This window comes from Dendrobates tinctorius, unplaced genomic scaffold (genome assembly GCF_039654945.1).
Source record: "Dendrobates tinctorius isolate UK_male_01 unplaced genomic scaffold, ASM3965494v1 ptg000396l, whole genome shotgun sequence".
NCBI classification, from domain to species: domain Eukaryota; kingdom Metazoa; phylum Chordata; class Amphibia; order Anura; family Dendrobatidae; genus Dendrobates; species Dendrobates tinctorius.
Genome location: NW_027362062.1, coordinates 880,020 through 907,735, shown reverse-complemented (window position 1 = coordinate 907,735; position 27,716 = coordinate 880,020). Strand labels below are relative to the sequence as shown.

At 42.0% G+C, this 27,716-nt stretch overlaps 1 protein-coding gene across 4 annotated transcripts in view; it reads right to left on the bottom strand.

Moving 5' to 3' along the window:
* The window catches only part of OSBPL9 (oxysterol binding protein like 9), a 98,219-nt gene that overhangs the window by 17,705 nt on the left and 52,798 nt on the right, over positions 1–27,716 (bottom strand). For 3 of the 4 annotated variants that reach the window (XM_073563651.1, XM_073563648.1, XM_073563652.1), the window contains 12 exons: positions 22,208–22,255; positions 20,394–20,423; positions 19,595–19,645; positions 15,940–15,978; positions 12,675–12,768; positions 12,373–12,477; positions 9,755–9,914; positions 6,318–6,424; positions 5,375–5,493; positions 4,321–4,406; positions 3,842–4,013; positions 2,787–2,871 (listed from right to left, as the gene is read on the bottom strand). In XM_073563651.1, coding sequence (XP_073419752.1) covers positions 2,787–2,871; positions 3,842–4,013; positions 4,321–4,406; positions 5,375–5,493; positions 6,318–6,424; positions 9,755–9,914; positions 12,373–12,477; positions 12,675–12,768; positions 15,940–15,978; positions 19,595–19,645; positions 20,394–20,423; positions 22,208–22,255 — 1,096 coding nt within the window. The remainder of the gene's footprint in view (positions 1–2,786; positions 2,872–3,841; positions 4,014–4,320; positions 4,407–5,374; positions 5,494–6,317; positions 6,425–9,754; positions 9,915–12,372; positions 12,478–12,674; positions 12,769–15,939; positions 15,979–19,594; positions 19,646–20,393; positions 20,424–22,207; positions 22,256–27,716) is intronic. The other variant, XM_073563649.1, reaches the window with a different exon arrangement.

Below are 27,716 nucleotides of genomic sequence, written 5' to 3'. Positions count from 1 at the left end.
CCAGAGGTCAGAGGAGAATGGGCAGACTGGTTCGAGCTGATAGAAAGGCAACAGTGACTCAAATTGCCACCCGTTACAACCAAGGTAGGCAGAAGAGCATCTCTGAACGCACAGTGCGTCGAACTTTGAGGCAGATGGGCTACAGCAGCAGAAGACCACACTGGGTACCACTCCTCTCAGCTAAGAACAGGAAACTGAGGCTACAATTTGCACAAGCTCATCGAAATTGGACAGTAGAAGATTGGAAAAACGTTGCCTGGTCTGATGAGTCTCGATTTCTGCTGCGACATTCGGATGGTAGGGTCAGAATTTGGCGTAAACAACATGAAAGCATGGATCCATCCTGCCTTGTATCAACAGTTCAGGCTGGTGGTGGTGGTGTCATGGTGTGGGGAATTTTTTCTGGGCACTCTTTGGGCCCCTTGGTACCAATTGAGCATCGTTGCAACGCCACAGCCTACCTGAGTATTGTTGCTGACCATGTCCATCCCTTTATGACCACAATGTACCCAACATCTGATGGCTACTTTCAGCAGGATAATGCGCCATGTCATAAAGCTCGAATCATCTCAGATTGGTTTCTTGAACATGACAATGAGTTTACTGTACTCAAATGGCCTCCTCAGTCACCAGATCTCAATCCAATAGAGCATCTTTGGGATGTGGTGGAACGGGAGATTCGCATCAGGGATGTGCAGCCGACAAATCTGCGCCAACTGTGTGATGCCATCATGTCAATATGGTCCAAAATCTCTGAGGAATGCTTCCAGCACCTTGTTGAATCTCTGCCACGAAGAATTGAGGCAGTTCTGAAGGCAAAAGGGGGTCCAACCCGTTACTAGCATGGTGTACCTAATAAAGTGGCCAGTGAGTGTATATTGGGGCAAAAAAGTATTTAGTCAGTCAGCATTAGTGCAAGTTCCACCACTTAAAAAGATGAGAGGCGTCTGTAATTTACATCATGGGTAGACCTCAACTATGGGAGACAAACTGAGAAAAAAAAATCCAGAAAATCACATTGTCTGTTTTTTTTTTTTATTTTATTTGCATATTATGGTGGAAAATAAGTATTTGGTCAGAAACAAGCAATCAAGATTTCTGGCTCTCACAGACCTGTAACTTCTTCTTTAAGAGTCTCCTCTTTCCTCCACTCATTACCTGTAGTAATGGCACCTGTTTAAACTTGTTATCAGTATAAAAAGACACCTGTGCACACCCTCAAACAGTCTGACTCCAAACTCCACTATGGTGAAGACCAAAGAGCTGTCAAAGGACACCAGAAACAAAATTGTAGCCCTGCACCAGGCTGGGAAGACTGAATCTGCAATAGCCAACCAGCTTGGAGTGAAGAAATCAACTGTGGGAGCAATAATTAGAAAATGGAAGACATACAAGACCACTGGTAATCTCCCTCGATCTGGTGCTCCACGCAAAATCCCACCCAGTGGGGTCAGAATGATCACAAGAACGGTGAGCAAAAATCCCAGAACCACGCGGGGGGACCTAGTGAATGAACTGCAGAGAGCTGGGACCAATGTAACAAGGCCTACCACAAGTAACACACTACGCCACCATGGACTCAGATCTTGCAGTGCCAGACGTGTCCCACTGCTTAAGTCTGTACATGTCCGGGCCCGTCTGAAGTTTGCTAGAGAGCATTTGGATGATCCAGAGGAGTTTTGGGAGAATGTCCTATGGTCTGATGAAACCAAACTGGAACTGTTTGGTAGAAACACAACTTGTCGTGTTTGGAGGAAAAAGAATACTGAGTTGCATCCATCAAACACCATACCTACTGTAAAGCATGGTGGTGGAAACATCATGCTTTGGGGCTGTTTCTCTGCAAAGGGGCCAGGACGACTGATCCGGGTACATGAAAGAATGAATGGGGCCATGTATCGTGAGATTTTGAGTGCAAACCTCCTTCCATCAGCAAGGGCATTGAAGATGAAACGTGGCTGGGTCTTTCAACATGATAATGATCCAAAGCACACCGCCAGGGCAATGAAGGAGTGGCTTCGTAAGAAGCATTTCAAGGTCCTGGCGTGGCCTAGCCAGTCTCCAGATCTCAACCCTATAGAAAACCTTTGGAGGGAGTTGAAAGTCCGTGTTGCCAAGCGAAAAGCCAAAAACATCACTGCTCTAGAGGAGATCTGCATGGAGGAATGGGCCAACATACCAACAACAGTGTGTGGCAACCTTGTGAAGACTTACAGAAAACGTTTGACCTCTGTCATTGCCAACAAAGGATATATCACAAAGTATTGAGATGAAATTTTGTTTCTGACCAAATACTTATTTTCCACCATAATATGCAAATAAAATGAAAAAAAAAAACAGACAATGTGATTTTCCGGATTTTTTTTGCTCAGTTTGTCACCCATAGTTGAGGTCTACCTATGATGTAAATTACAGACGCCTCTCATCTTTTTAAGTGGTGGAACTTGCACTATTGCTGACTGACTAAATACTTTTTTGCCTCACTGTATGCATGCATGTATGCATATATATATATATATATATATATATATATATATACACACACACACACACACACACACACACACACATACATCTTATATACATATATAAGGAAATAAGACAAAAGTTTTAAGACCTAATAAGAAAGCAAATGGGTAAATTACTGCACAATATCCATTTATGCACACCCCAGTATCTCAAATTTTATATATGAATGGAAATATTTTACAACTGCCTTAAATAATAGTATTATTAAGCCATGATCCATAAATAAAAGCGAGAATAAAAATTACGCTGAAGCTTACTTGGCGGATGGTGCGAGACCTGCTCGGCTACGAAAGTCACATTGTTTTTGGAAGCCCAGGGAACTGGTCCTTCAGAAACCTGCTCCTGAAATAAATTACATGATAATACCGTTATAAGTAAACGTGACCATGGCGGGTTATGTGTTCGTACTACGATGATAATGAGGTTTTCCCACAAATAAATATATTTATGTACTCTGACATATCAAGCAAAATACAAAAGGTTTCATTTGCAATGATTTATAAAAAAAACAAAAAAAACTCTGGTATGTAGATATTACAGTTCTTGTTATTGCGCCCCCTCCCCTGTTTGTTCTGTTTTTCGTGATCGAACAGAGAAATGTAGTAATTAATCACAAGATAATACCATTAATAGGGTTCTCCGGTTATATGATCGTGATGACCTATCCTGAGGACAGGCATAAATGTTAGATTGTTGTGAGTTTACCACCCAACCCGAATAGGAGATGATGTGCAGTACCCGGCATCGGAACAGTCGGGTCACATCACACAGTCTGGTCTTTTCTGTAGTAACGTATGACAAACAAAGCAATTTTGGAACAAATTAAGCCAGACATGTCACTCGAAGCAAGGATCACCAAGATATGACTTGCCTACTTTGGACACATCATACATCGAGTGCGATCACTGGAGAAGGACATCATGGTTGGAAGAACAGAAGGAACAAGGCGAAGAGGAAGACCAGCAACCCGATGGCTTGAAACCATCAAGATAACGGTGGAGAAGACCCTGGTGCACCCATTTGGACTTTCTTAAGATCGATCTTCCTACAGAGTGTTCATCCATCAAGTCGTCATGGCTCCAGAACGAGCTGAAGGCCATTAAATAAATAATAAAACCGGGATCGGCACTATGCAGCTCCATTCAATGGTTCCTTCAGCTGATTGGGGGGGGTTTGCAGGAGAGGTGCTGGATGATGGACCACCACCGATCAGAAAGTGATGACCTATCCCAGAAATAGGTCATCAATAACATATGCCCGGAGAACCTCTGCATTGTCTATTTTGCACCAAACACAACTGAAAGGAACTTACAGAGTCCTCGTTATCCTGCCCTGGTAGGTCCCAGTGACACTGGAAGACTTCTCCGAGGATGGGGTTGTAAGGCTTCTTTGCAACAGAGCCCTTCCTGCCGGCGTGGAAGGCAGACAGGTACCATTTGACCACCTGAACCATCCTGTCTTTGGGATCTTTGTAGTCACCAATACTAAAAAGAAACCAAACGTGATATTAATTGAGCATTTATGGCACAACTATCATGTATCCTGCAACATCAGTGTTCTGTGTGCTGGTGTATGGATACCACTACCAACTCAGTTCTTTAATGTTGGTGGTGTCTTCGCTTGAGGTTGCAAAGGATCCATAATGACTTATAATGGAGATTGTCATGCATTTATTTACTGGATAGAATAGCGCAGCCTACTACTGGCCACCACCTGCAAAGTAGGTCTGTTTTCACAACAGGGGGGTTTCTGCTTTTTTTGTTAGTAGATCATGTAAAGCAAATACGGTACCTTACAAACAAGTCTGGATGTGCAAAGAAATCGGCATACATTTCCAGTAAAGATCTTCTCTCAAGGATAAAGGTGGGGAGTACAACCTTCAGAAAAATACAAAATATAAAGACGTATTTCCAAGGTCACAAACAGATAACGCCACGTGCAGAGAATATTATGCAAAGCTGAGTGTGAACGGACTGATGACTTGAACGCACTGGAAATTGTGAAGGATGTCAGGGCATTGCACCATGATCAGGTGTTTTAGATTTTATTATTTTGTCAACCCCTTCAAAATACAAGTCCTCACATAGCTCCATCATAAAAAAAAAAAAAAAAAAAAAAAAAAAAAAAAATAGTTACGGGTCTCAAAGAAAAAAAAAAAAAAAAGACAGAACTTTTTTTTTTTTTAAAGTGACTGAGAAAAAAGATTTTTACAAATTTGATATCAAAATTTAAAGAGTAAATAAAAACAAATAATAAATCTTTATTTTTATATAGCCATAACATATTCCGCAGCGCTTTATAGTTTGCACACATTATCATCACTGTCCCCGATGGAGCTCACAATCTAATATCCCTATCAGTATGTCTTATGGAATGTGGGAGGAAACCGGAGTGCCCGGAGGAAACCCACACAAACACGAGGAGAACATACAAACTCCTTGCAATTCAATAGGCAAAATAGAAGACAGATTATAATGTTTGCAAATATTTAGGATTTATTTCTCTTCCCTGTGTTTCTTGCCCTCTTCTGGATCATTGAGAGTTAAGGCCGAACTTGAAGCACATGAGTTATATCAACCACACGTCTGTTTAGCGCCAGCAATTAAATCTTCATCTTAAATGGGATAATATAATCTTAAGATTGCACCAAGATAAACCAGAGATCAGTGGAGGAAGAATCCTTGCTTTGCCATCACAAGAGTTTTTGGCCCAGACACAAACCTTCCATTAACACCGTCTGCAAGGAACGTGTTTATGGAACGTTTTTCTATCTGACTGGTTCCAAACAAGTGGAAAGTACACAAAGACTGGTTTTGAGGGACAACATTTTGAATAAAGTTCTCACCTTGGTGAGGTCCATGCCCAGACGGACCTGGGACAGAAGGTGCATGATGACGCTCTTGTGCTCCTCCACCGATTCTCCTTCCCCGTCGTCATCACGGTCATCCTGAGGGTCAAACTGATCTATGGGAAAATGACTATCTGGTTAAAACATGCCAAGCCTAGAGAGAACTCGGGAGTTTACAAAGGCCCATTAAGCAGGATAATTAGGGCACAGCAACAGGATATTGGATCTCGATGCTAAGATCAAAAAAAGCATTTTTGTACTTACCGTAAAACCCATTTCTCATAGCCTTCATTGGGCGACAAAGCACCCATGGTCTCCTCTATTCCCCAGTGAAGTGACCAAGAAAATTACCCATCACAATTTTGGAACTAAAATTACCAAGTGTTAAAAAGTGGATATTTCCTCTAAATCTGACTTCAGATGCCCATAATAATGGAAATCTGTATCATGGACGTCAGGCGGTTCTGGGGTTGCAGTATTCCCATCTCATACATTGATAGTAGATGCGATTCCACCAGTGGGAACTGCATCTATCTCCATAATGGAGCACGGTCCCATCCTGCTGTCAGTAGTCAAAATTCCCATTCATTTGTAAGGAAATTAAGTCCAGTGGCAGTGATACACGACTGGGTCCCATTTACGAGAGAGATGCACGTCTTATCGGTAGGATCCGACCCTTCTATCCTGTTGGTGTGCCATAAATGTTTGAGATGGGAAGATTTCTTTAATCTTGACATTAAAATGCAGCTGTGTTACATCCGTGACGCTACAAGGAGGAGATTGTAATTGCGGAGCAAACTTTCTAATTTTACTTGAGTCATTTTAAGAGGTTGCATGCAACCCGCCGAACATTAGTGAAATGCAACTCTCGTTTGATAAAACTAGAACGCTGTACTACAAGAAATCCCAAGCAGTTACCGGGGTATTTTCCACTACTTACCGTTGGTCCCATTTGACATGGAGGAATTGAGGGATTCCGTAGTGTCCGGCCTCTTCAGACTGGTCCCCGTGCTGCTGTGCGTCAGGGCTGCAGCAGATTCGGACGAGCTGTGAAACAAAAAAAAAAATGCATTTTATTTTATAGCCAACCGGTATATCATCCTTAAGAAATCCAAAACACCCCAGATATCATCAAATGATGGAACTAGAAGTTTCAGCAAGCCTAGTAAAAACTGTAGGTTTCTCCTTTAGGAAATTTTTTTTGCAGATAATCCATTATCTGTAGAAGCCAGCACAGACGGGCAATGCCCAGGAGGACATTGTATAAATCGGAAAACGAAGGATGGTACACGGGAGCACAGACGAGCAATGCCCAGGAGAACATTGAATAAATCGGAAAATGAAGGAAAGTAGAGCTCCCCGGCTTAGAGAGAATGTCACATGTGCAGTAGTGATGAGAGAGCGTGCTCGGATCAAGTGTTATCCAAGCACACTCGTGTCCTAATCGAGTATTTCGGCGTGCTCGAGTCACTGCGGCTGCATGTCTCGCAGCTGTTCGACAGCCTCAACACATGCAGGGATTACCTGTTTGTTAAGCAATCCATGCATGTGTTGCAGCTGTCGAACAGCCAAGAGACATGGAGCAGAGGGGGCTTGAGCATTTTTTTCAAGCACGTCACAAAAACTCGATTAAGAAACGAGTGTGCTCGGATAACACCTCATCCGAGCACTCTCGCTTATCACTAATATGCAGCAAATACAGCAAATCAGTGGAGAACTGGGAAAAATAGCACAACTTAAAACACAGAAATAACCTATAAGAGCTTAAAGGGGTTGTCTTGTTCCAGACTTTAAGGACATGCAATAAATGTCTAATAGATCTGGGTCCCACTTTTGGAAACCGAACCTACCTCCAGAAAGAAGCCCAATGATCTCTACTTTGGCACTCGGCTGTAATCTGAACTCCCATAGCAGTGAACGGAGTGTCGGCGCTTAGTGCGGCCACCTCTTCTGTCACTGCAGGTCGGGCACTAGTCAGAACGGAGACCCCTGTCCTTGGAGATAGGTCTGGATCCTTAAGGTAGTATCTGCATTGGTTATGGACATTTATGTGCTCTGAGACAACCCCTTTAAACGAGCTATTACCATCTTCCGGGTTTCACCTCCGTTCCCTGCTACGACATGCTGCTCTGTGTGTGGGCGGACGCTGCAGATGCTGCTACATGACGTCAGCAGGTCTGCGGATGAGGTTTTTGGCTGCTATGCAAGCCCTGGAGTCGTCCCACCTCCCAGAATACAGGAAGAAAGGCGGACAGACCGGAGCTACAGCCGGCGTAACTTGCTGCGTATTAACTCTCATTGGAAAAGGGACTTTACAGGGACGGTCTGTGCGGTTTCAGATCCTAAATGAGGATTAATAGCGCCACTGATGTGCAGTGATAGGAGACACGTTGGGGGGACGAGGGTGCATGAAATACTGGGCAGACACTATCCCCTCGTATACATCTTCAAGGGATCGCTGCAGTGTAAAAAAAAACAATGTGTCAATGGGTCCACAAGACAAAGAATAATATCCGTGACGTTTCAATGTATGAAGCAGGCCATGCCTCATTATAAAACCATCAGTAGAGGTCGCTGCATAGATAAGAGCCCCCGACAATGTAAATGTCTGAAATATACATGGATTCTTACCAACTAGATAGAAGTCTTGCAGCAAAAAAAAAAAGACATTTTAAGAACAGGACGTGACATTACAAATAGTGACTACCCAACAGACACGTGCAGCGTGTAGATTACACCACATACAGAAACGGAAGTGATGATTGTCTGTTACAGGGGTATTCCCATCTGATAAAGTGATATCGCTAGGATCCTGATCAGTGGGGGTCCGACTTCCTGCTACACTAAAACTTATTTTTATAAGTTTCCCATACATATTGGATGAAAGTCGGACAAATGCCGATTTCGACAGGAAATCATCCGATGTGTACAGGGGACTCCTTAACGTCCCACAGCAGAAGGCGTCGAGGAAAGAAGGATCCGGCACGTTGGAATTTCAAAGGCTGATCTTTTGGATTTCAGGGGAGATGAGCTGCGCCGGTTTACACAAGCTGATAATTTCCAAAAAAGGTGCTCCTAGTAATGATCATTTCCAGTTACTGGCCGGTGTAAACAGGCTCGGATTTGCAATGGTCGACTGCTGGCAGTAAATGCCCGCCTATCAACCACTTGTTTGCTGATTGATAGCTTGTTTACACACAACACTTTTGTAATAGATCATTCAGTGTCCATAGGCGGCCATTGGTCTCGGCAGCACAGATCCAGTTTGCACAGGTGCTGGCGAGAACCATCATCCTTTATGCATGCACAAAAGATCATTTGGCTGGAAGAACGAATGTTTGTTTTGCTCATTCGGTGGGTGAATGTCAGATTATCAGCCAATGAGTTTTCTTAGCAAAGCTTATTCCCATCTATTAGACACTGTAAAGAGTTAAAATTCCTGGTAGTAATCTGTCAGATTATTAACCAGGGGCGCACAATGCCATGCTATCAGTGCTGGGCTCCAGAAGTGTTTTCTTATCAGGATGATGACAATGTTTTATTTACCCATTTGTGTTTTCGTTGTTAATCTGAGTAACAGAGGTCACTTTACGCCATGGAATTTGTACTTTTGAACACTTTTCTTTTTTCCGGTCACGCCGGATACATTTTTTGTTTTGTTTACATATACTATTCAACATGATGGAAATTACACATGGACGACATTTATATGAGAGATTTATGTTCCTCTGGCTGGTTTTAGGACATTTTCAGATGGATATTTGGTACAGTTTTTCAACTGAAAATCTGCTATAAAATTACAATAAATGCTCGTTTTGTCACAGAATCCCTGTGCAATGATTTAATGGCTACAATTGCTTTCAGACATTTATAAAACACAAGTAATTTTTTGTGCCCGAATTATGGATTCAATACTCTGTCCTTCAATGGTTAAAAAGAACTGAAGTTACATCACCATAGAAGTCTACAGTGCTCCAACGTTGGTAAACCTGGGAATTTTGTCTCTAATACAGACACAAAATGCATTGTACATTCTAAGAGTCCTCATAAATTTTAGGGAAAAAATAAATAAAAAATTAGGTCCTCTACCTCAGGGTCCCCCAACTCCAGTCCTCAAGGCCCACCAACAGATCATGTTTTCCGGATTTCCTTAGTATTGCTCGGGTGATAATTGCTTCACCTGTGCAACACAAAGGAAATCCTGAATACATGATCTGTTGGTGGGCCTTGAGGACTGGAGTTGGGGAACCCTGCTCTACCTACATGACCCGACTGTAAGAACCATCATATTAAAAATGGCTGGTTGGCTTAGCGACAACTAGTGCTTATAGTTGGCTAAATGGATTATTATTAGGAGGAAGAGGGAACCAGACTTACTCCATGCATCGCTTAGGGGAGGAAGCACTCTGGTAGAATTCATCGGCATCATAGAACTCATCCTCGCTGCTGGAGTAGGAGAAATCCGGCACTGTATTCGGGGACAGATTGACATGGCTGGGGGACGTCAGACTACTGCTGGGAACAGACTGACCGCTTCCTGGAAGGACAGAAGGATCAGAATTGTAACCTGTACATTGGCAATCAGCTACAAACTTTAGGAGTATTTGTTTTCTAGGAAACCAACATTCTTGTGATAGTTGTGGACCTTTCAGCCCCAATCGTCGGCACACCAATCCTCTCGGCCCCATCCTGTGGTACATAACTCCTCTCGACCCCTTCTTTTCAGCACACCACTCCTCTTAGCCAGGGCCGGTTCTAGGCAAAGTGGGGCCCTAGGAAAAGTTTAAAATGGGGCCCCAAATGCTAGCATATTGCACATCACACTGAAGCATTTTGATTGTATTTACATGCGCCGAGTTCAGGACGCTAAATGAGTGTGATCGACAATATTGAAGTCGTTCAACATTTGTTTCCCGGCCTCTTTCCACCGTCTGAGAAAGAATGATGGGGACAGAACAAATCAGTAAGGGATCAATCTGTCCCCATATACTATCATGTTATCAGCAGCACATCTACAGTTTACAGCCCATAGTCCTCCATATAATATAATGTCCCCCATATAGTATAATACATTCCCTATAGTCCTCCATATAATATAATGTGCCCCATAGTCCTCCATATAGTATAATACACTCCTCATAGTGACCATATAGTATAATGCACCGCCATAGTCATCCATGTAGTACAATTCACTTCCCATAGTATAATGCACCCTATATTTCTTCATATAATGTATTCCCCATAGTCCTCGATACAGTATAATGCAGCCCACATATAGCATAATGCAGCCACCCCTTCGAGCATAATGCAGCTACCCCACAGAGTATAATGCAGCCACTCCACAGAATATAATGTAAACCCCCCCATAGAATATTATGCAGCACCTCCATAGAATATATGGCAACCCCCTCAGAGTATAATGCAGCCCCTACATGGAATACAATGTAGCCTCCTCATATAGTATAATGTAGCCCCCTCAGAGTATGATGCAATCACCCCCCATAGAATAGAATACAGCCCCCCATGGAATAAAATGTAGCCCCAAATAGAATATAATACAGCCCACCTCCCCATAGAATATAATTTAACCCCCCATATTATATAACAGCCTCCCCCATAGAATATAATGTAAAATGTACCCCCCTTGGTATATAACACAGCCGCATAGTATATAGCCCAGCCCCACATGGTACATAGCCCACCATGGCATATAGCACAGCCCCACCATGGCATATAGCACAGCCCCACCATGGCATATAGCACAGCCCCACCATGGCATATAGCACAGCCCCACCATGCTATATAGCCCAGCACACCACATGATATATAGCCCAGCATGGTATATAGCCCAGCATACCACATGGTATATAGCCCAGCATGGTATATAGCCCAGCACACCATATGGTATACAGCCCAGCACCACATAGTATATAGTCCAGCATAGTATATAGCTCAGTACACCACATGGTATACAGCCCAGCACACCACATGGTATACAGCTGCCCCCCCCAGAATGGCCCCACATTCCACTCCTCACACTGATTTAAAAAAAAAAAAAAACTCTTCTCACCTCTTCTCCTTGTGCCCGCGCTGCTCCAGACTCCTGTTCTCCTGCTCTGCCTGGCACACAGTGAGTGCATGATGATGTCATCGCGCACCCGTTGTGTCAGAGGCAGAGTGGGGAATGATGGGAGAGGGAGCGTCAGTTGACGCTCTCTCCTACCTCATTGCTTTGAAGTGTACTGGCAGTCGCCGGTATAGCTCAATGCGGCGGCAGTTGGCGCTGGGGGCAGGCGGCCCCCTCCCTCACAGGGGCCCATAGTGGCTGCGTGATGTGCCGCTAGCTGGGGTCCCCTGGGGGAGCGGGGGCCCTAGGCAGCTGCCTGGTCTGCCTGCCCCTAACGCCGACCCTGTTCTTAGCCCCATCCTGAGTCACATCACTCCTATTGGCCCTATACTGCAGCATATCACTCCTTTCGGCACATCACACCTCTTGGCACCTAAGTACATAGAATTATCCTGTAGTACATAGTTCCTCTCAGCAATAGCAAAGCTTATTTGTAGCTCTTATTATAAGTTAAAGTGATAAATTAAAGGGGTGTACCCAAGATAGTAAGTTATTCCCTATCCTATCGGTAGGTTTCAGGCAGCTAGGGTACAGAGCTATGGACCAGAATGGATTCAGAGCATAGAACTCTGCACAAACCTGTCTAAGTAGAATAAAGGTTGATCATTTGCACCTCTGACTCTATCATTGTCCATTGAACTGCTTGGAAAGCAGAGTTAAGTGCTCAGCTATGTCAAAAAGCCCCATAGAAATAAATAGAGTGGAGGTGCGCATTTTTGACCTCCACGTCACACACAAGGGGCTTATTCCCGGGTTCATAAAAGCTAGAACCCCAGCAATCGGTAAATTAGACCATATCCACAAGATGACAAAAAATATTTGGGAAAACCCCCTTAAATAATGATTTTATCTTTTTTAAACGTCCCACCTGTGCTGTTGGGTGTTGGCGTCTGATGACTGGCAAGGGTACCCACTACTGACCCCACAGCCAGAGAAGATGGACGCTGCTCTCCTTTGCCAACCTGCACAGCTTCTGGAATATAAAAGACACGAGTCACCGAAAATGGCGATGCTAAACAATCCAATGTATTGTACATAAGGACTAGCCTGCCGAGGAGCTGTGTAAGAGGTGATGTCCTAGTCTATAATGCAAGGCATCAATAAATGGATTTAATAGGCACCAACGTACAGCTCCCCTTGTCTGCATAAAGACCATTAGTATATTGTTACCTGGCATCGGAACGGTTTGCGTTGGCATCGTGCGGATCACTGCAGGCTCCAATGGACTTGGCTGATATATGGAATCCACAGGATTTATGGTGCTCTATGGAGAGAGAAGCAGAAGAGAAACTTAAGAAAGTCAGAAGAGGAATGGAGCAAGTACGAGACAGCAAACTCCAGTGCAGAAAGATCTAGAAAGTGAATCTGTTCATGAACGGAAAAAATTAAATAAAAAATATTTACGGTATATAGTCCTCTACCAAATCCCTTCTTCAGAAGAAACAAGAACAATAATAACGTCCGTTACTATGACGTGCCTTTCCGCAGATGCTAATGACACTTAATGCATTCTTTTAAGCACTTGCATGACAAGAATGGTAACACATGGAGTTATTTTTCCATTAGGCAGATACGTGGAAAAATAACAATGCAGGATATTTGTAGCCATAATGCAAAACACAACAAGAAAGTATCTCAAGGCTGAAGCCTTCAGTGCAATAAATATTTCATGTGCAAATAAAACAAAAGGCAAAAGGTCTCCTTGGAAGTAAAGCTCCATCTTCATTTCAAACCTCAGAACTATAAGGTGGCGCCAGGGGATGAGCATTTTCTTTAAGGGGTTGTCTATGCTTAGAAATGAGAGTCCCCCCCCCCCCCGAAGCCGTAACATTCTTGTTGACGGTTGTATCCGGTATTGCAGCTTCAATTTATTGATGTGAACGATGAGAAGCTGTAGTACCTGACGCAGCCAAAGGACAAGAGTGGCGCTGTAGTACCAGATGCAGCCAAAGGACAAGAGTGGCGCTGTAGTACCAGATGCAGCCAAAGGACAAGAGTGGCGCTGTTTTTGTTTTTTTTTTCTAACCTTGGAAACCCCACTGAAGATAAGTAAAGGATTCTAGAGAAATTACAGCTGTCAGAATATGTTCCCATAAGGTGATTTGTAAGAGGAAATTGGGGCTATGGGTTACAGTATCTGTCTTGTTAGGATATGTTTTTCCTATCTCACTCACAGGCTACGGAGAAAATCTGCAGGGCGTCAATAAATGCTAAATATTTTCCTCTGACGTGCAGATTTGGATGAACTTGCAGCTGTATCATCATGGAAACACACCCGAGAGCTGTAATATGGAGTTCGTCAGTCCCTGGTATTCACATTGTGTGAACCTGGTCTTACGGGTAAAACATGCAGCGATGACTTTGCCATTAGTAATAATGTAAACAGGATGAATGAGGCTACGCGGAGCGGTTACTGGGAGAGGTCGACAGGATGATGATCCAGAGGCAGAAAGAAAAACGAAGAGCAAGAGATGATGGGTTACGTGTAGAAAGCGAGAAAACAGACGCCTGTGGAAGTGGGGTAGTGACATAAAGGGGATGTAAGACCGTGTTCACATGGGAGTTTTTTGAGGCAGACAAGACCATGGTCTTTCAAGTGGAAGCCGCTTCAGGGAACATTCTTATTGCAAAGTTTTTGGAGACATTTTGCCTTTTTCCTGAAGCAGTTTTGAAAAGGTTTTTTTCCCCCCATTAAGGGTTTTCTGCAGCCAATTAACAGTGCTTTTTTTTTTTTTTTTTTGGGGGGGGTGGGGGGGGGGGGATTCAAAATACCCTGACCGTGGACACCACTGATTAGCTGGCCAGTCTAGCGACTGATGTATAGGACGTCATCCCACCCGCTTATCAGTGGCTGCAGCGGTCAGGGAGACAACAGGACACCGTGACTCCCACTCCTTATAAGAGACCACTGGAGAGGTGGGAAAATGGGGGTTTTAAATAAACCCTATATACTTTGTGACAACCCCTTCCCAGCGGCAAGTTTATATGCACATCTAAGCAACTATCATGTCTTCATAACTGATCCCCGAATATACATATTTCTGATTACATGTGGTCACACTGGATACAATATTACTCGGTGGCAGGACTGGATACATTTCCTTCTCTCAATAGATTAGGAGTTGAGAGAGTAAGGACTGGCCATCGGCTCACTGGGTCCAAGCTTGACAGCTTCATATATTTCTATGCAGCTGTCCCACTTGGGTCGGGAGAGCCGCTGGCCAGTCCGTGCCCGGCAGTCCGATTTATACGACTGCCTAACTGCGCCCTTACCCTAATAATCATTCTGATAATAAGGACAGGGAAGATTCACAATTTTTTTTTTTTTTTTAAACTACAAAACAATCTATATTCATTCTAGACTCGAGCAAACATCTTCCCGAACCCCCGACTGCTAAATTACAAAAAAAAAAGTGAATATATATGGAACTGTGCAATAAACAATTATTGTATATGTGACGCTGCAAGGAAAAGCTTTGAGATTTCAGCTGTGAAGCCTGCCCAATTCTAAACGCAGCTCCCAATGTAGCACAGGTTGTAGCTTAAAAGCGCTACAAAGCAAATAAAGCAACGTATTTACAAATTTTCATCAAAGGGGGTGTTTGGCGACAACAAGCCGTCGCCTATCCACAAGGTAAGTGATACCTTACCGATCAACCACACCGATCGGAAGAACGGAGAATTTTTATTCTAGTTACAAAATTGAGCCGCTGTTCGAAGACTTGACCGTCGATCCATTTATTCTCTATGGGTCTGCTGGAAAAAGCTGACCGCAGCTCTTGGATACCCCGTAGAAATAAATGGAGGGGAGTTTGAGCATCTCCACTGCCGCTCCATCATAGCAGGTCGGTGCCAGTCCCAGCGGTCAGACCCCACCGATCAATAAGGGGTCACATTTACCCAGGGGTATGCGATACTGTGTTTTCACTGGACAACCCCTTTAATTCTGTCGCATAATACTGCCTAGTGTTAGAAATACACAGTGGCTTTCTCCATGGCATACCTGGCAAAATACTGCAGGAGAGTCCCATTGACTTAAATGAGGTTTAATGCAACACCAGTCATAAACTGAGGACAGGCGTAGCGCTAGGTTTGGGATTAAGCAAATTGTTAATCCTGGACAACCCCTTTAAAATGTAGCCGATGGCTTCTATTGGCCATTTTTTTGGTTGGGGTCTTGAACATTTAGCTTCTTTTCCCATCGCCAAGTGATAATTGACCACATCCCACACATACAAAAGAGGGAACCTTAGAGATGTTGTAAGGAAACAGGACTTTCTTTAGACAAAGTTAGTGTTAGGTGGGAGAAATGATTACTCTAAGAAGCAGGAGAGGTTGGTGGATCTAGAAGAACGGTGAAGACGACCAGGTCTTCCTGAGATCAGGTGAATGTTCTGCAGAAATAAAGGAAGTAATACATTAGGGATAAACTTACTATAAGTCCATCTGCGTGCTTGTCCTCGTTAGTTTGGTCCTTAAGAAAAGAAATGTTAACATTGTGAACATGCAGCAACGGAGGATGCCACAAACAACAGCTCCTGAAGACTGGAGTACAGTTTTTCATGAAGACTACTATAGCTGGTCGCACACACTAGATTAATGTCGACCATCAGTGACAATTCTTGGACGAGCTTCCACTATGTAGACCTCCAAATTTTCCCCAATTAGCAGGTGTTGGGGGACAGGAGGATAGGGCATCTTTAGGTTCTCAGCGAAAAGCCAAACCCTAAGGGGTCCAACAGGAGCTTCTCCCCATCTCGCTACTGAGAACACATGCTGGCTGATTCATGGGTTTCATTGGGGAGAGAGAAGGATAGATGTTGAATGGCGCCAGCGCTTCATGCATGGTCTATATACAGACCATAACGCCCAGACCGACCATGGCTCTCCGACCATAAATATATATTACATACAAAGAGCCTCACGGTTGATCTGGGCATGATGATCTGAACATGGATGTGTGAAGTCAGCCATATGCACAAAATGTGCCAAAAGGGGTTATCAGGTGAAATATAATTTGTTAAAGGGGTTGTCCGGGACTTTTATATTGATGGTCTAGTCCTAATATCCCACATCATCCCGTCAGCCAGGGACACCAGACTACTACCACTAATATCCCACATCATCCTGTCAGCCAGAGCTACCGGACTAGTACCACTAATATCCCACATCATTCCGTCAGCCAGAGCCACCGGACTACTACCCCTAATATCTCACATCATCCCGTCAGCCTGGGATCAGAATCAGAGCGCTGAGTAGAACGGTCCTAACTTCCATACCAATGATAACTTTAATAGAAGCCTGGGGTGAGAATCAGAGAGCTGAGGGTTTACCCGAACTTCCATACCGGAGATCCCTTTAAGAGAGGCCTGGGGTAGGTACCAAAGCACAGAGTGGATTTGACCTCACTTCCATACCGGAGATCCCTTTAAGAGAGACTGGGATCAGAACCAGAGCACTGAGTGGAACGGTTCTAACTTCCATACCAGGGATCCCTTTAAGAGAGGCCTGGCGTCAAAACCAGAGCGCTGGATGGATTTGCTCTGACTTCCTGACAGTATAGACCAAAAGTTTGGACACAGCTTCTCATTCAAAGAGTTTTCTTTATTTTCAGGACTATGAAAATTGTAGATTCACTCTGAAGGCATCAAAACTATGAATTAACACATGTGGAATTACCGGTATATAATTAAAAAAAAGTGTGAAACAACGGAAAATATGTCTTATATTCTTGGTTCTTCAACGTAGCCACCTTTTGCTTTGATTACTGCTTTGCACACTCTTGGCATTCTCTTGATGAGCTTCAAGAGGTAGTCATAATTCCACATGTGGTAACTCATAGTTTTGATGCCTTCAGGGTGAATCTACAATTTTCATAGTCATGCAAATAAAGAAAACTCTTTGAATGAGGTGTGTCCAAACTTTTGGTCTGTAGTGTGTGTGTGTGTGTATGTGTATATATATCTCTCTATCTCTATCAATTAGGAAAGTAATTAGAACAAGGTGCCAATCACTGACATAATACAGAACATGAGTAGAATAGTATCTGACTCCTCACCGTCCACCTACAACAGGGAGAAAAATACAAAAACACAAAGTAACACAAGAAGAACAGAGATCAGCCTAGTATCACCAGGAGTACCGCCTGCCGGTATTGCGCACGTTCCCCTACATTACATTAACCATTATAGGAGGTGCGAGATACACAATAAATGTAGGCGGGATGAGCTACAATGGAGATGGCCGCTGCTGTCAGAAGAGATGGAGATTTTGCACAGATTATGAGGATTCATTACCAGAGTGCAAGGTCAAGACCGCCGCTGTGATTAACGCATGTTATGGGCAGATATCATCACCAGGGGATTAAGCAGTGGGGACTTCTCCGGCTGCTGCATGGAGACAATTTTTCCACATTGCACAACCAAACAGGAAAATAAATACTGCCGCTGTATTGAGAAGGTGGAGCGCGAGGATCCTTCACTTACATCCGACGCCCAAACTGATAATCCTGCTTCTTGCACTAGAACATTGAGGGTATGTGCAGATGATAAGTAAACGCTGCGGGCTGGACGCTGTGTACTTCTGCAGCGTCCAACCTGCAGCGCCCAGATGTTACAGCATAGTGGATGGGATTTCAAGAAAGACCGTAGCATGTCTTTATTTAGCGGAGACGCGAGCCTCCGCAAGAGAAATTTCATCCATACAATGTATTGGACGCGGTGAATACGCACGGTTCAGCGAACATATGCGGAATCACCCGCGTTCAACAGACGGCAGCGCTTTGGATGCAGCGGACATGTGCTGCGACTAAAGTGCTGTCAATTCCTGAATTGGTGCACATACGCTAAAGGGAAAAATGACATCTGACATCTCTTCCTTCTGTGTACTATGTAAGAGAGGAGCGTTTTCTCAGTAACACTTCTACTCCTTGTATGCAGCAGGACCCTAGACACTTTTTTCTTAACGCTTTTACGACATTTGATGTACCTGTATGTCACACGTGTACAGAGCAAGCTCAGGAGCGCAGTACACAGCGGATCCCACTGAAATATTACCATCAGTGATTGGCTAAGGGGTGAAGTTGCAGCAATCTTTGTAATTGTTGTTCAAGGCAGGTTCTGACTATAATACAGCTGTCACCCACGGTACATGGAGAGGGCTCAGCTCCATAAACCCACCAAATAGTAAAAACATGAATTAGATGAAGATTACCCTGAAAAAGATTGTGAAGACAAAGAACAACACAAAGAAAAACACCTCAAAGAAGAACAACAACTACACCCAGACAAAGAACAACAACAACACAAAGATAAAAGAAGAACAACTACACAAAGATAAAAGAACAACTACACGCAAAGAAGGACAACACAAAGATAAGAACAACTACACCCAGACAAAGAAGGGAAACACAAAGATAAAGAAGAAGAACAACAACTACATGCAGACAAAGAAGGACAACACAAAAGATAAAGAAGAAGGACAACACAAAAGATAAAGAAGAAGGACAACACAAAGACAAGGAACAACAAAGAGCAACAAAAATGAAGAAGAATGAACACCACCACCACCACGCAGGCAAAGAACAACACAAACATAAAGAAGGACACCACAAAGACTAAGAACAACAACAACAACAACAACGACGACAAAGAAGAAGACAAAGAAGAACATGAAGACGATGAAAAAGTACACAGACGATGGAAAACATGAAGAAACAGGGGCTGGGTTTCTGTAAAGGAAGTGTGGGGGTCCTTAGTCACTCTGATCCCAATCTAATGTCTTTCATACTGTGTACAGGCATAAAAGAGGTAGGCTTTCTGTTTGTGGCAGGTAAGTCATGGGACAATAGCAAAAGCGATGCATGCTGGGCACTATGCTCCTATAGCACTGGATGATGGATATATTTACTAAATAAGTAAAAATACATTTAAAAGTAACTGAATGCCACAGCATGGTCACACCCTCCCAGCTTTACCAACCAAAAAAAAAGGGATCTACAGAAGTTATGTTTGACAACAATCACTCAAAAAAAAAAAAAAAAAAAAGCACTGTAGAGATATAAAAATGAAGACAGGCATGTGACAACTTACTTTTGCAATCTGCAGCAACACAATGCAGTGTTTAATGGATTCTACCATACTCTAGAAAAGCAAAGACATTTCCATTAGGGTCATGGTACAGCGGTGTCACACTTGTCCTCTCACTATGCTCTCTCAGTAACCTTGTAATAGTTAATGGTAAACCTTCCTGGCTGCAGTCACCACAGGGGTCCTGGGAGCTGCCAACAGGAGGTGAAAATGTGTTGCACAAGATAATAAATCCCTTCTAGAGGTATAAAACTGATAAACAATCCTATCAAGATGGTCGGGACTAACCCTAAGAACACAGAGCAGAATAAGTAACAGCAGTGTGGCTTTTACATAAAGGGGTATCCCACAAAAAAAAAAACAAAAAAAAAAAACACAATTATCAACATAGGAAAATGTATTATTGGTGGGTGTCTGATTGCTGGGACTCCCATCAGTCAAAAAAAATGGGGGGGGGGGGGCGCATGAATGGAGCACTGGTTGTACATGAGTGACCACTGCTCTGTTCAATTCTATGGGATCAGTAGTGAATAAGCGTGAGCCCTGCCGTAAATGGAGCTGTGGTCACACACGTACATTACAAGAACGCATCATTCACACGGGAGGGTCACCGGACCACTGATCACGATCGGCGGGGGTCCTATTAGTCATCTAAAGATGGTGCGGATCGATTCTCACGTCACACAGGAGGCGCTTCTCTAGCGGACAACTTTTTATTTTTTCTCGTGGCTATACTGTTCTTGAACCTTTACAGAGAAGACATGGTAAGGGGTAAAGTGAAAAAAAAGCAAGAATGACTTACACATGTGGTATCCTTGAGGTTTTCGATTTTCTGCAGAAATAAAAATGAAAAAAACACAAAAAAAAAAACAAAAAAACAAATACTGCGAGATTATCCACTAATAAAACGGATGATTTCCCATAGACTGTCTGACATGTAAGCAGAGCAATTATCGGCACAGAGGAATACAACATATGCGATTGAATAGAAGGCGATGATTATGGCGAGAAGCTGCCGGTGTCTCCTGATGCCAGGATCCGGGCTAATTAATACATAAACTGCTCCCTCGGGAATATCCTGCATGCAGAGAACAGCTGCAGATCATTTACCAGTAAATTCCCTTAGGATGAGCTGAACTCCTCCTTAGAGTGATATAACATAACAGCCCGGCAATATATAAGCTCCAGTGCTGATATCAGATGACTACTACCCCCAGCGGAGAGACAAGCTGCAGAGGAACCACCCTGTAAAGTGATCTATTATCACCAAGGGGGGATTGCAGCAAGTTGTGAGTCTAAAACGACCTAACGCTATTTAGTGATTTTGCACACGACTGTCTCACTTCTAAATTTTGTTAGGCCACGTTCCCACTTAAGCTTTTTCCTCGGATGAGTGCCATCTTTTTTTTTTTCCATGAGCGTCGGATCAAAAATCAGTAATGCTAGTCTATGGTTTGTGGAAGGGAAAAAATAAAATCAGACTGCACTCAGATGACATCCAAGTGCAGCCTTAATTTTCAAGGCTTAAGGTGGAGAAAAGTATTTTCTTCTCCATGTACGAGGAGCACGCACATCGGTACTTTTTTGGCACGTGTGGAAAATACTGACATCTGAATTAGCCCTAGTTCAAGGAAAGTGGATGTTCGTCAAAACTTGTGCCCACTGTGAGTTCTATAGTACATCTGTTACCTGAAAAATCTGCATGTGAAAATGCTTTTTTTTTTTTTTTTTTTGAGTACGGAATTGCAGCGTTTTTGTACTTTTTGTTTTCCTTTTTATATAAAAGTACAAAAACGCTGCAATTCCGTACTCAAAAAAAAAACAAACAAAAAAAAAACAACACACGAGTGAAAAAAAACCCTCAAGAATGCGCAATGAACAGAATAGACTTATTTTTGCGCAGACACTTTCGTAATAAAGCTTGCAGCGCTTCCGCTTATGGGAAAAAGGCTTTATAGGGGAAACTAGTCACGTGTGGTGTCATGGGGAGTCTGTACATGTAGTGTGGCTCCATGTGGCACATCTAGGGGAGAAATGTGTCATAACATATCATCCAATGAAACAAGCCATGATCCGGATTCATACAGAAAAAAACCCCTCTGTATACCACCATATACAATTCTGACCACGTGCGGGGAAGCAGGACTCCATCCAATCATTATCATCATATGCTCCTGAGCCGCACTCTCACTCTCTGGGCCAAATTCATCATTGCTTTGTGACTTTTTTGTCTGGTTTTGGATGTTTTCCACTTGTTCTTTTAAATTAGAAACTTTTTTTTTTTAGTCTACTTTTATATGTGTTTGCCTGTTTCTTTTCTTTTTTTGCTGCTTGGGTTTTTACTTTCTAGATGTTATGCGGCAACAATCTGTTGAAGGCAACTTTTTAAAAAGTTGCTACATTTTTGTGCAAAAATGTACTCCCAGTGACCTTCCCTGGGGAACAATGTTATTATGCATGCCTGTCATTTTTGCACTAAAAAATAAATAAATAAATTGATTTTGCACAAAATGAATACATTTGAAGAATTTGCTGAAAAACAGTCAGTCAAATACCATAAAACAAACAAACACAAAAAAAAAACAAAAACACAACAACAACACACACACCACTGACCTTTCTCTGTTCATCATCCCTGCAGTTTTGGATTTTGTCATCAAACACCTGGAGGCAAAATAAAAAAGAGAAACCAAAAGGTCATAAAAGAAGAAATGAAAAGCAGGAAAAAGTCATAGCAAAAAAAAAAAAAAGCCTGCTAATACACAGGGTGGACGGCTGACAAATGATTATGTATCAGAGAGAAGGGAGAAGGATCATCAACATTTACGAGCTACAACGTGCTCTATCACAGATATGGACGCTCTGTCCCTAACAAAGGCAAGTCTAATAATTACACAAGAGATTCCGCAGCAGGAAGTGACCTTTACACACGCCAGGCACCGCCAATTAAAGGGGTCCTGCACCTTATAATGAGTAATGATCGAAAAACCATGTAATATTATTATCTATTTATATAGCACCATTGATTCCATCAATACACGCAGTATTCACGTTCTGTGGATCCCGCTGTCATTCTATAGGCAGAGCGATGGTAGATCGGCATTTTACCGCTCTGTGCCTGATGATGCAAACTGTGGTAATGCTGAGATTTTACCACTACTCACAGGGGACTCCCGAAACTGCTTAGAGTCGGATTATTTTTAACCACTTACAGCACAATGTAGGCTATTGTGAATGCGCAGGGACTCGCGGCAGGGCTGCTGTGATTGGCAACCCCACAAACGCCCAGCCTTTTAACCCTTTAAGGATGCAGACAGACGACTGTTTTAGGCTCTGTGCACACAGTGCGGATTTTGCTGCGGATCCGCAGCAGAACTGCAGGTGATGTACAGTACCATTATTGGCTATGTAAAAAAAAAAAAAAAAAAACGCTGTGCACATGCTGCAGATTTTTCCGCGCGGATTTCATGCGAAATAAAAAAAAAAAAAAAAAATGCATGTCACTTCTTTTGTGCGGTTTTGCTGCAGTTTTCCACCTGCTCCATTCTACAAATCCGCAGGTGGCAGGAAAAATGCAGGTCATTTGACCTGCGGATTTAGTAAAATCCGCACGGAAAAATCAGCGGGAGGAGCCGCACCGTGTGCACATAGCCTAAACCTACCATTACAAAATGTTCAAACATTTTGTTATTACTACTACTTCTTTATTATGTACTAGTTGAAAAGCCTGGCGCTGCCCGGACATAGTAACTAACTACAGTTAGTCGTAACAAAAAAAAAAAAAAAAAAAATAATTAGAGAGATAGATATATATATATATATATATATATATATATATTTCAAACAATGTAAAAAACATATAGCCAGCTCACCATAAAGGAGTTCCTCTTAATGCAATAGTCGGTGTTCACCTTATATTCTGCACGGATCCAGGCAGGGAGTATGCCCCAGCAAATAGGAATGTAAGAGAATTGGGATCCAGCAAAAAGTTGAAAGTTCACCAGAATTATAAAATCTTCTTCTTTATTTATCCATCAAATCATATAAAAAATATGTGAGGAACTCCAAACAATTGGTAACATTCCAGCAAGGGACTACATGTTTCAGCACTATGTGCCTTCTTCACGGTCCTATTTGAACTGAGCTCCAACACTGGCAATATATCCTCCTTTGTGAAACATATTCAAATGACCCTTAATTAAAAGCAGTGAAACAAACCAGTTAAAAACACCTGAGTAGATGGTTGAAACTCAGTTCAAAAATATTGCTAGAAAAATACATATATTGAACATGTTTTATACATAGACCAATGATATAAACATTAAATAACAAATCAACAGTGATATGGAATAACTGCCGCAAAAATAAAGAAATTTTTATATAAACATATATGAAAAAAATGTATCATGTAGTAGGCGCGATCTAAGTATCAGAGACCATCATAAATATGACTCTCAAAAGAATAACATTGGAGTAGGTTTAAGATAAAGATATGATCTTTAGAAACTAATGTAGGCACAAGAAAAAAAAAAAAAAATAATAATTTTGATGTTTGCTTGCTTAATATTGTGTAATAAGGTCCATTCTACTGTTCAATCCGTCAGGAACTCTAGTCTCTAATAAAAAGATCCACCTACTTTCTCTAGAGAGGATTTTACTTTTATAAATCACCACCCCTACGTGGTTTTGTAACCACCTCTATTCCCCTAAAGGAAAAGCTTTTTAGATCACCTTTATGCACATTGGCAAAGTGTTTGGAAACAGCAGAGGCTCCTGCAATAGGCAAATTAACTGCATCCGACAAATGTTTTCGCATACGCTGTTTCAATGAATTAGTGGTGCAACCCACATATTGAAGTCCGCAAATATTACAATCAATAAGATATATTACATTTTCTGTATTACAATTAATAAAAGAAAAAATCTCAAAGTTTTTTCCATTTTTTATAGAAGAAAATGTTTTCGTTTTAACAATATATTTGCAACACTTACAAATTTTTGCACCACAACCATAACAGCCTACACTTTTCATCCAATTTTGTTTCAATTTTTTGTCTGGATCAGTAAATAAGCTTGCCGTCAACATGGATCCTATAGTAGGAGCTCTCCTCGCAACAAATTTAATTGAATATTTTTTTAATATTTGTTTCAGTTCACCACTTTGTTCTAAAATGGGTAAATGTTTTTTAATAATGGAGACTATTTCTTGATACTGTGGACTAAATTTAGTGCTGAAAACTATACCCAAATCATTATGTTCTTTGATATTTTTATATTCCAACAATTCCTGTCTATTTAAATTGTGTACTATGCCTCTCGCTCTTTTTAGAGACCAGTTTGGGTAACCCCTGGATTTTAATCTTTTTGCCAAAAATTCAGATTCTTTCATATAGGTATCTTTTTCTGTACTATTTCTTTTTGTTCGAATCAGTTTACCTGTAGGTATATTCCTAATTACATGGTTGGCGTGACATGAATTTGCCATCAATATACTATTCACAGCTGTAGATTTGCGATAAGGTTCCACCAACACTTTTTTCTGATTTGAATCTTTTTCATATATGTTTATATAAAAATTTCTTTATTTTTGCGGCAGTTATTCCATATCACTGTTGATTTGTTATTTAATGTTTATATGTTTATATCATTGGTCTATGTATAAAACATGTTCAATATATGTATTTTTCTAGCAATATTTTTGAACTGAGTTTCAACCATCTACTCAGGTGTTTTTAACTGGTTTGTTTCACTGCTTTTAATTAAGGGTCATTTGAATATGTTTCACAAAGGAGGATATATTGCCAGTGTTGGAGCTCAGTTCAAATAGGATCGTGAAGAAGGCACATAGTGCTGAAACATGTAGTCCCTTGCTGGAATGTTACCAATTGTTTGGAGTTCCTCACATATTTTTTATGATTTGATGGATAAATAAAGAAGAAGATTTTATAATTCTGGTGAACTTTCATCTTTTTGCTGGATCCCAATTCTTAGATAGATATATATATATATATATATATATATATATATATCTATCTATCTATCTCTCTGAGCCCGTCCACTCCGCATAGCCACATCATCCCGTCAGCCAGAGCCACCGAACTACTACCCCTAATATCCCACATCATCCCGTCAGCCTGGGGTCAGAACCAGAGCGCTGAGTGGATTTGCCCTCACTTCCATACCGGGGGTTCCTTTAAGAGGGGCCTTGGGTCAGAATCAGAGCGCTGAGGGATTTGCCCTAAATTCCATACCAATGATCCCTTTAAGAGAAACTGGGGTCAGAACCACAGAGCTGAGTGGAACGGTCCTAACTTCCATACCGGGAATCCCTTTAAGAGAGGCCTGGGGTCAAAACCAAAGCGCTGGATGGATTTGCTCTGACTTCCATACCAATGATCTCTTTAAGAGGGAAGATGTGCCTAAATGATGGAGGATGTGTGATGATGTGTATATGGGCACAGGAGGGGGGGGGGGAAATTCATGTCTGTCATGTGCTCCTTTTTGGGGGGCAGACAATGGCTGGGAGCTTATGTTCCCGGGGATGCAAGATTTCTCCCACCATGTGTCTGCTGAGGTGTTGTCAAGTGGGAAAACTTGCTCATAGCAACCAATCACAGCTCAGCTTCTTTTAACCAGCTCTGGTGAAATGAGAGATGCTTAGTGATTGGTTGCAAGGAAAACGGTTGCTCATAGCAACCAATCACAGCTCAGCTTCTTTTGAACAGCTCTGTTCAAATGAAAGATGATTTGTGATTGGTTGGTGATACACACAGACACACATTCAGTTATATATTTTATATATATATATATATATATATATATATATATATATATATAGATTCCATTTTTTTAATTTTATAATTTAATTACTATTTAATAATATCTAAGGAAGAGGAATCCTTCTTTAGTCTGTTTTCTTTTTCTATGAGTTGGCTGGTTGGGCTAATATGAAACTAGTTTGATTTTTTTTTCCTCCTCTGTGGAGATTTGCTTGCAAATACGGTAAGTTCTCATACAATTTTAGGTCTCAACAATGGGTGTAAAGGGCATGTTCAAACGTGGTGTTTTTTCTCCTGCTGAAAAAAAAAAAAAAAAAAAGCGTAAAATCTTGCTCTTTTGATGCGTTTTTCTCCCCATGATGAAAACGCTGCAAAAGGATTTCGTTCACTTTGCTTCCACAGCAAAACACTGTTTTTGTCACAGGAAAAAGAAAAAAAATAGCAAGACGCCACGTGTGAACGTGCCCATCCTCCAATCTGAGCTGTGCATTTAAAAGCTTAGGAGTCCTAGATAAATGTGTGGCTGCAAAAAAAAGATCGGATCTTGACAAAAATCGCAGTCAGGCAATCCAAAATGACATGGTCTCTGTAATGAGACGACCGGCCCTGCTCGGTCTGAACCCGAGATTTTGGCGCTTTGCTCAGGGCATTATGGGCTGTGATTACAGACGCAGCTTCTCCAAACACACCTGGAACCCGACATTGTGATTTAACCCAGGAAAGAGCTGTAAAGGGTTACACGCGGACATACTCCGGGTCCATAACACACGGCTGCCAGTGACGGGATGTCTGCAGGGAGCGGACCTCAGCATAAGAGATGGTGACTGTAGTGACCGCATAGCTGTACTATACTCTGGACACATCGGGAGAGAAGCTGGGAAACGCAATGCCCAGCCAGAAGGATCGATTTACCTTATGTAGACAATGAACTCCAACACCCCTCTTAATGTATCTACAGTGGGTACGGAAAGTATTCAGACCCTTTTACATTTTTCACTCTTTGTTTCATTGCATCCATTTGATAAATTCAAAACCGTTCATTTTTTCTCATTAATGTACACTCTGCACCCCATCTTGACTAAAAAAAAACAAAAAAAAAAAAAAACACAAAAAAAAACAAAAACAGAAATGTAGAAATTTTTGCAATTTTATTTAAAAGAAAAACTGAAATCTCACATGGTCATAAGTATTCAGACCCTTTGCTCAGTATTGAGTAGAAGCACCCTTTTGATCTAGCACAGCCATGAGTCGTCTTGGGAATGATGCAACAAGTTTTTCACACCTGGATTTGGGGATCCTCTGCCATTCTTCTTTGCAGATCCTCTCCAGTTCTGTCAGGCTGGATG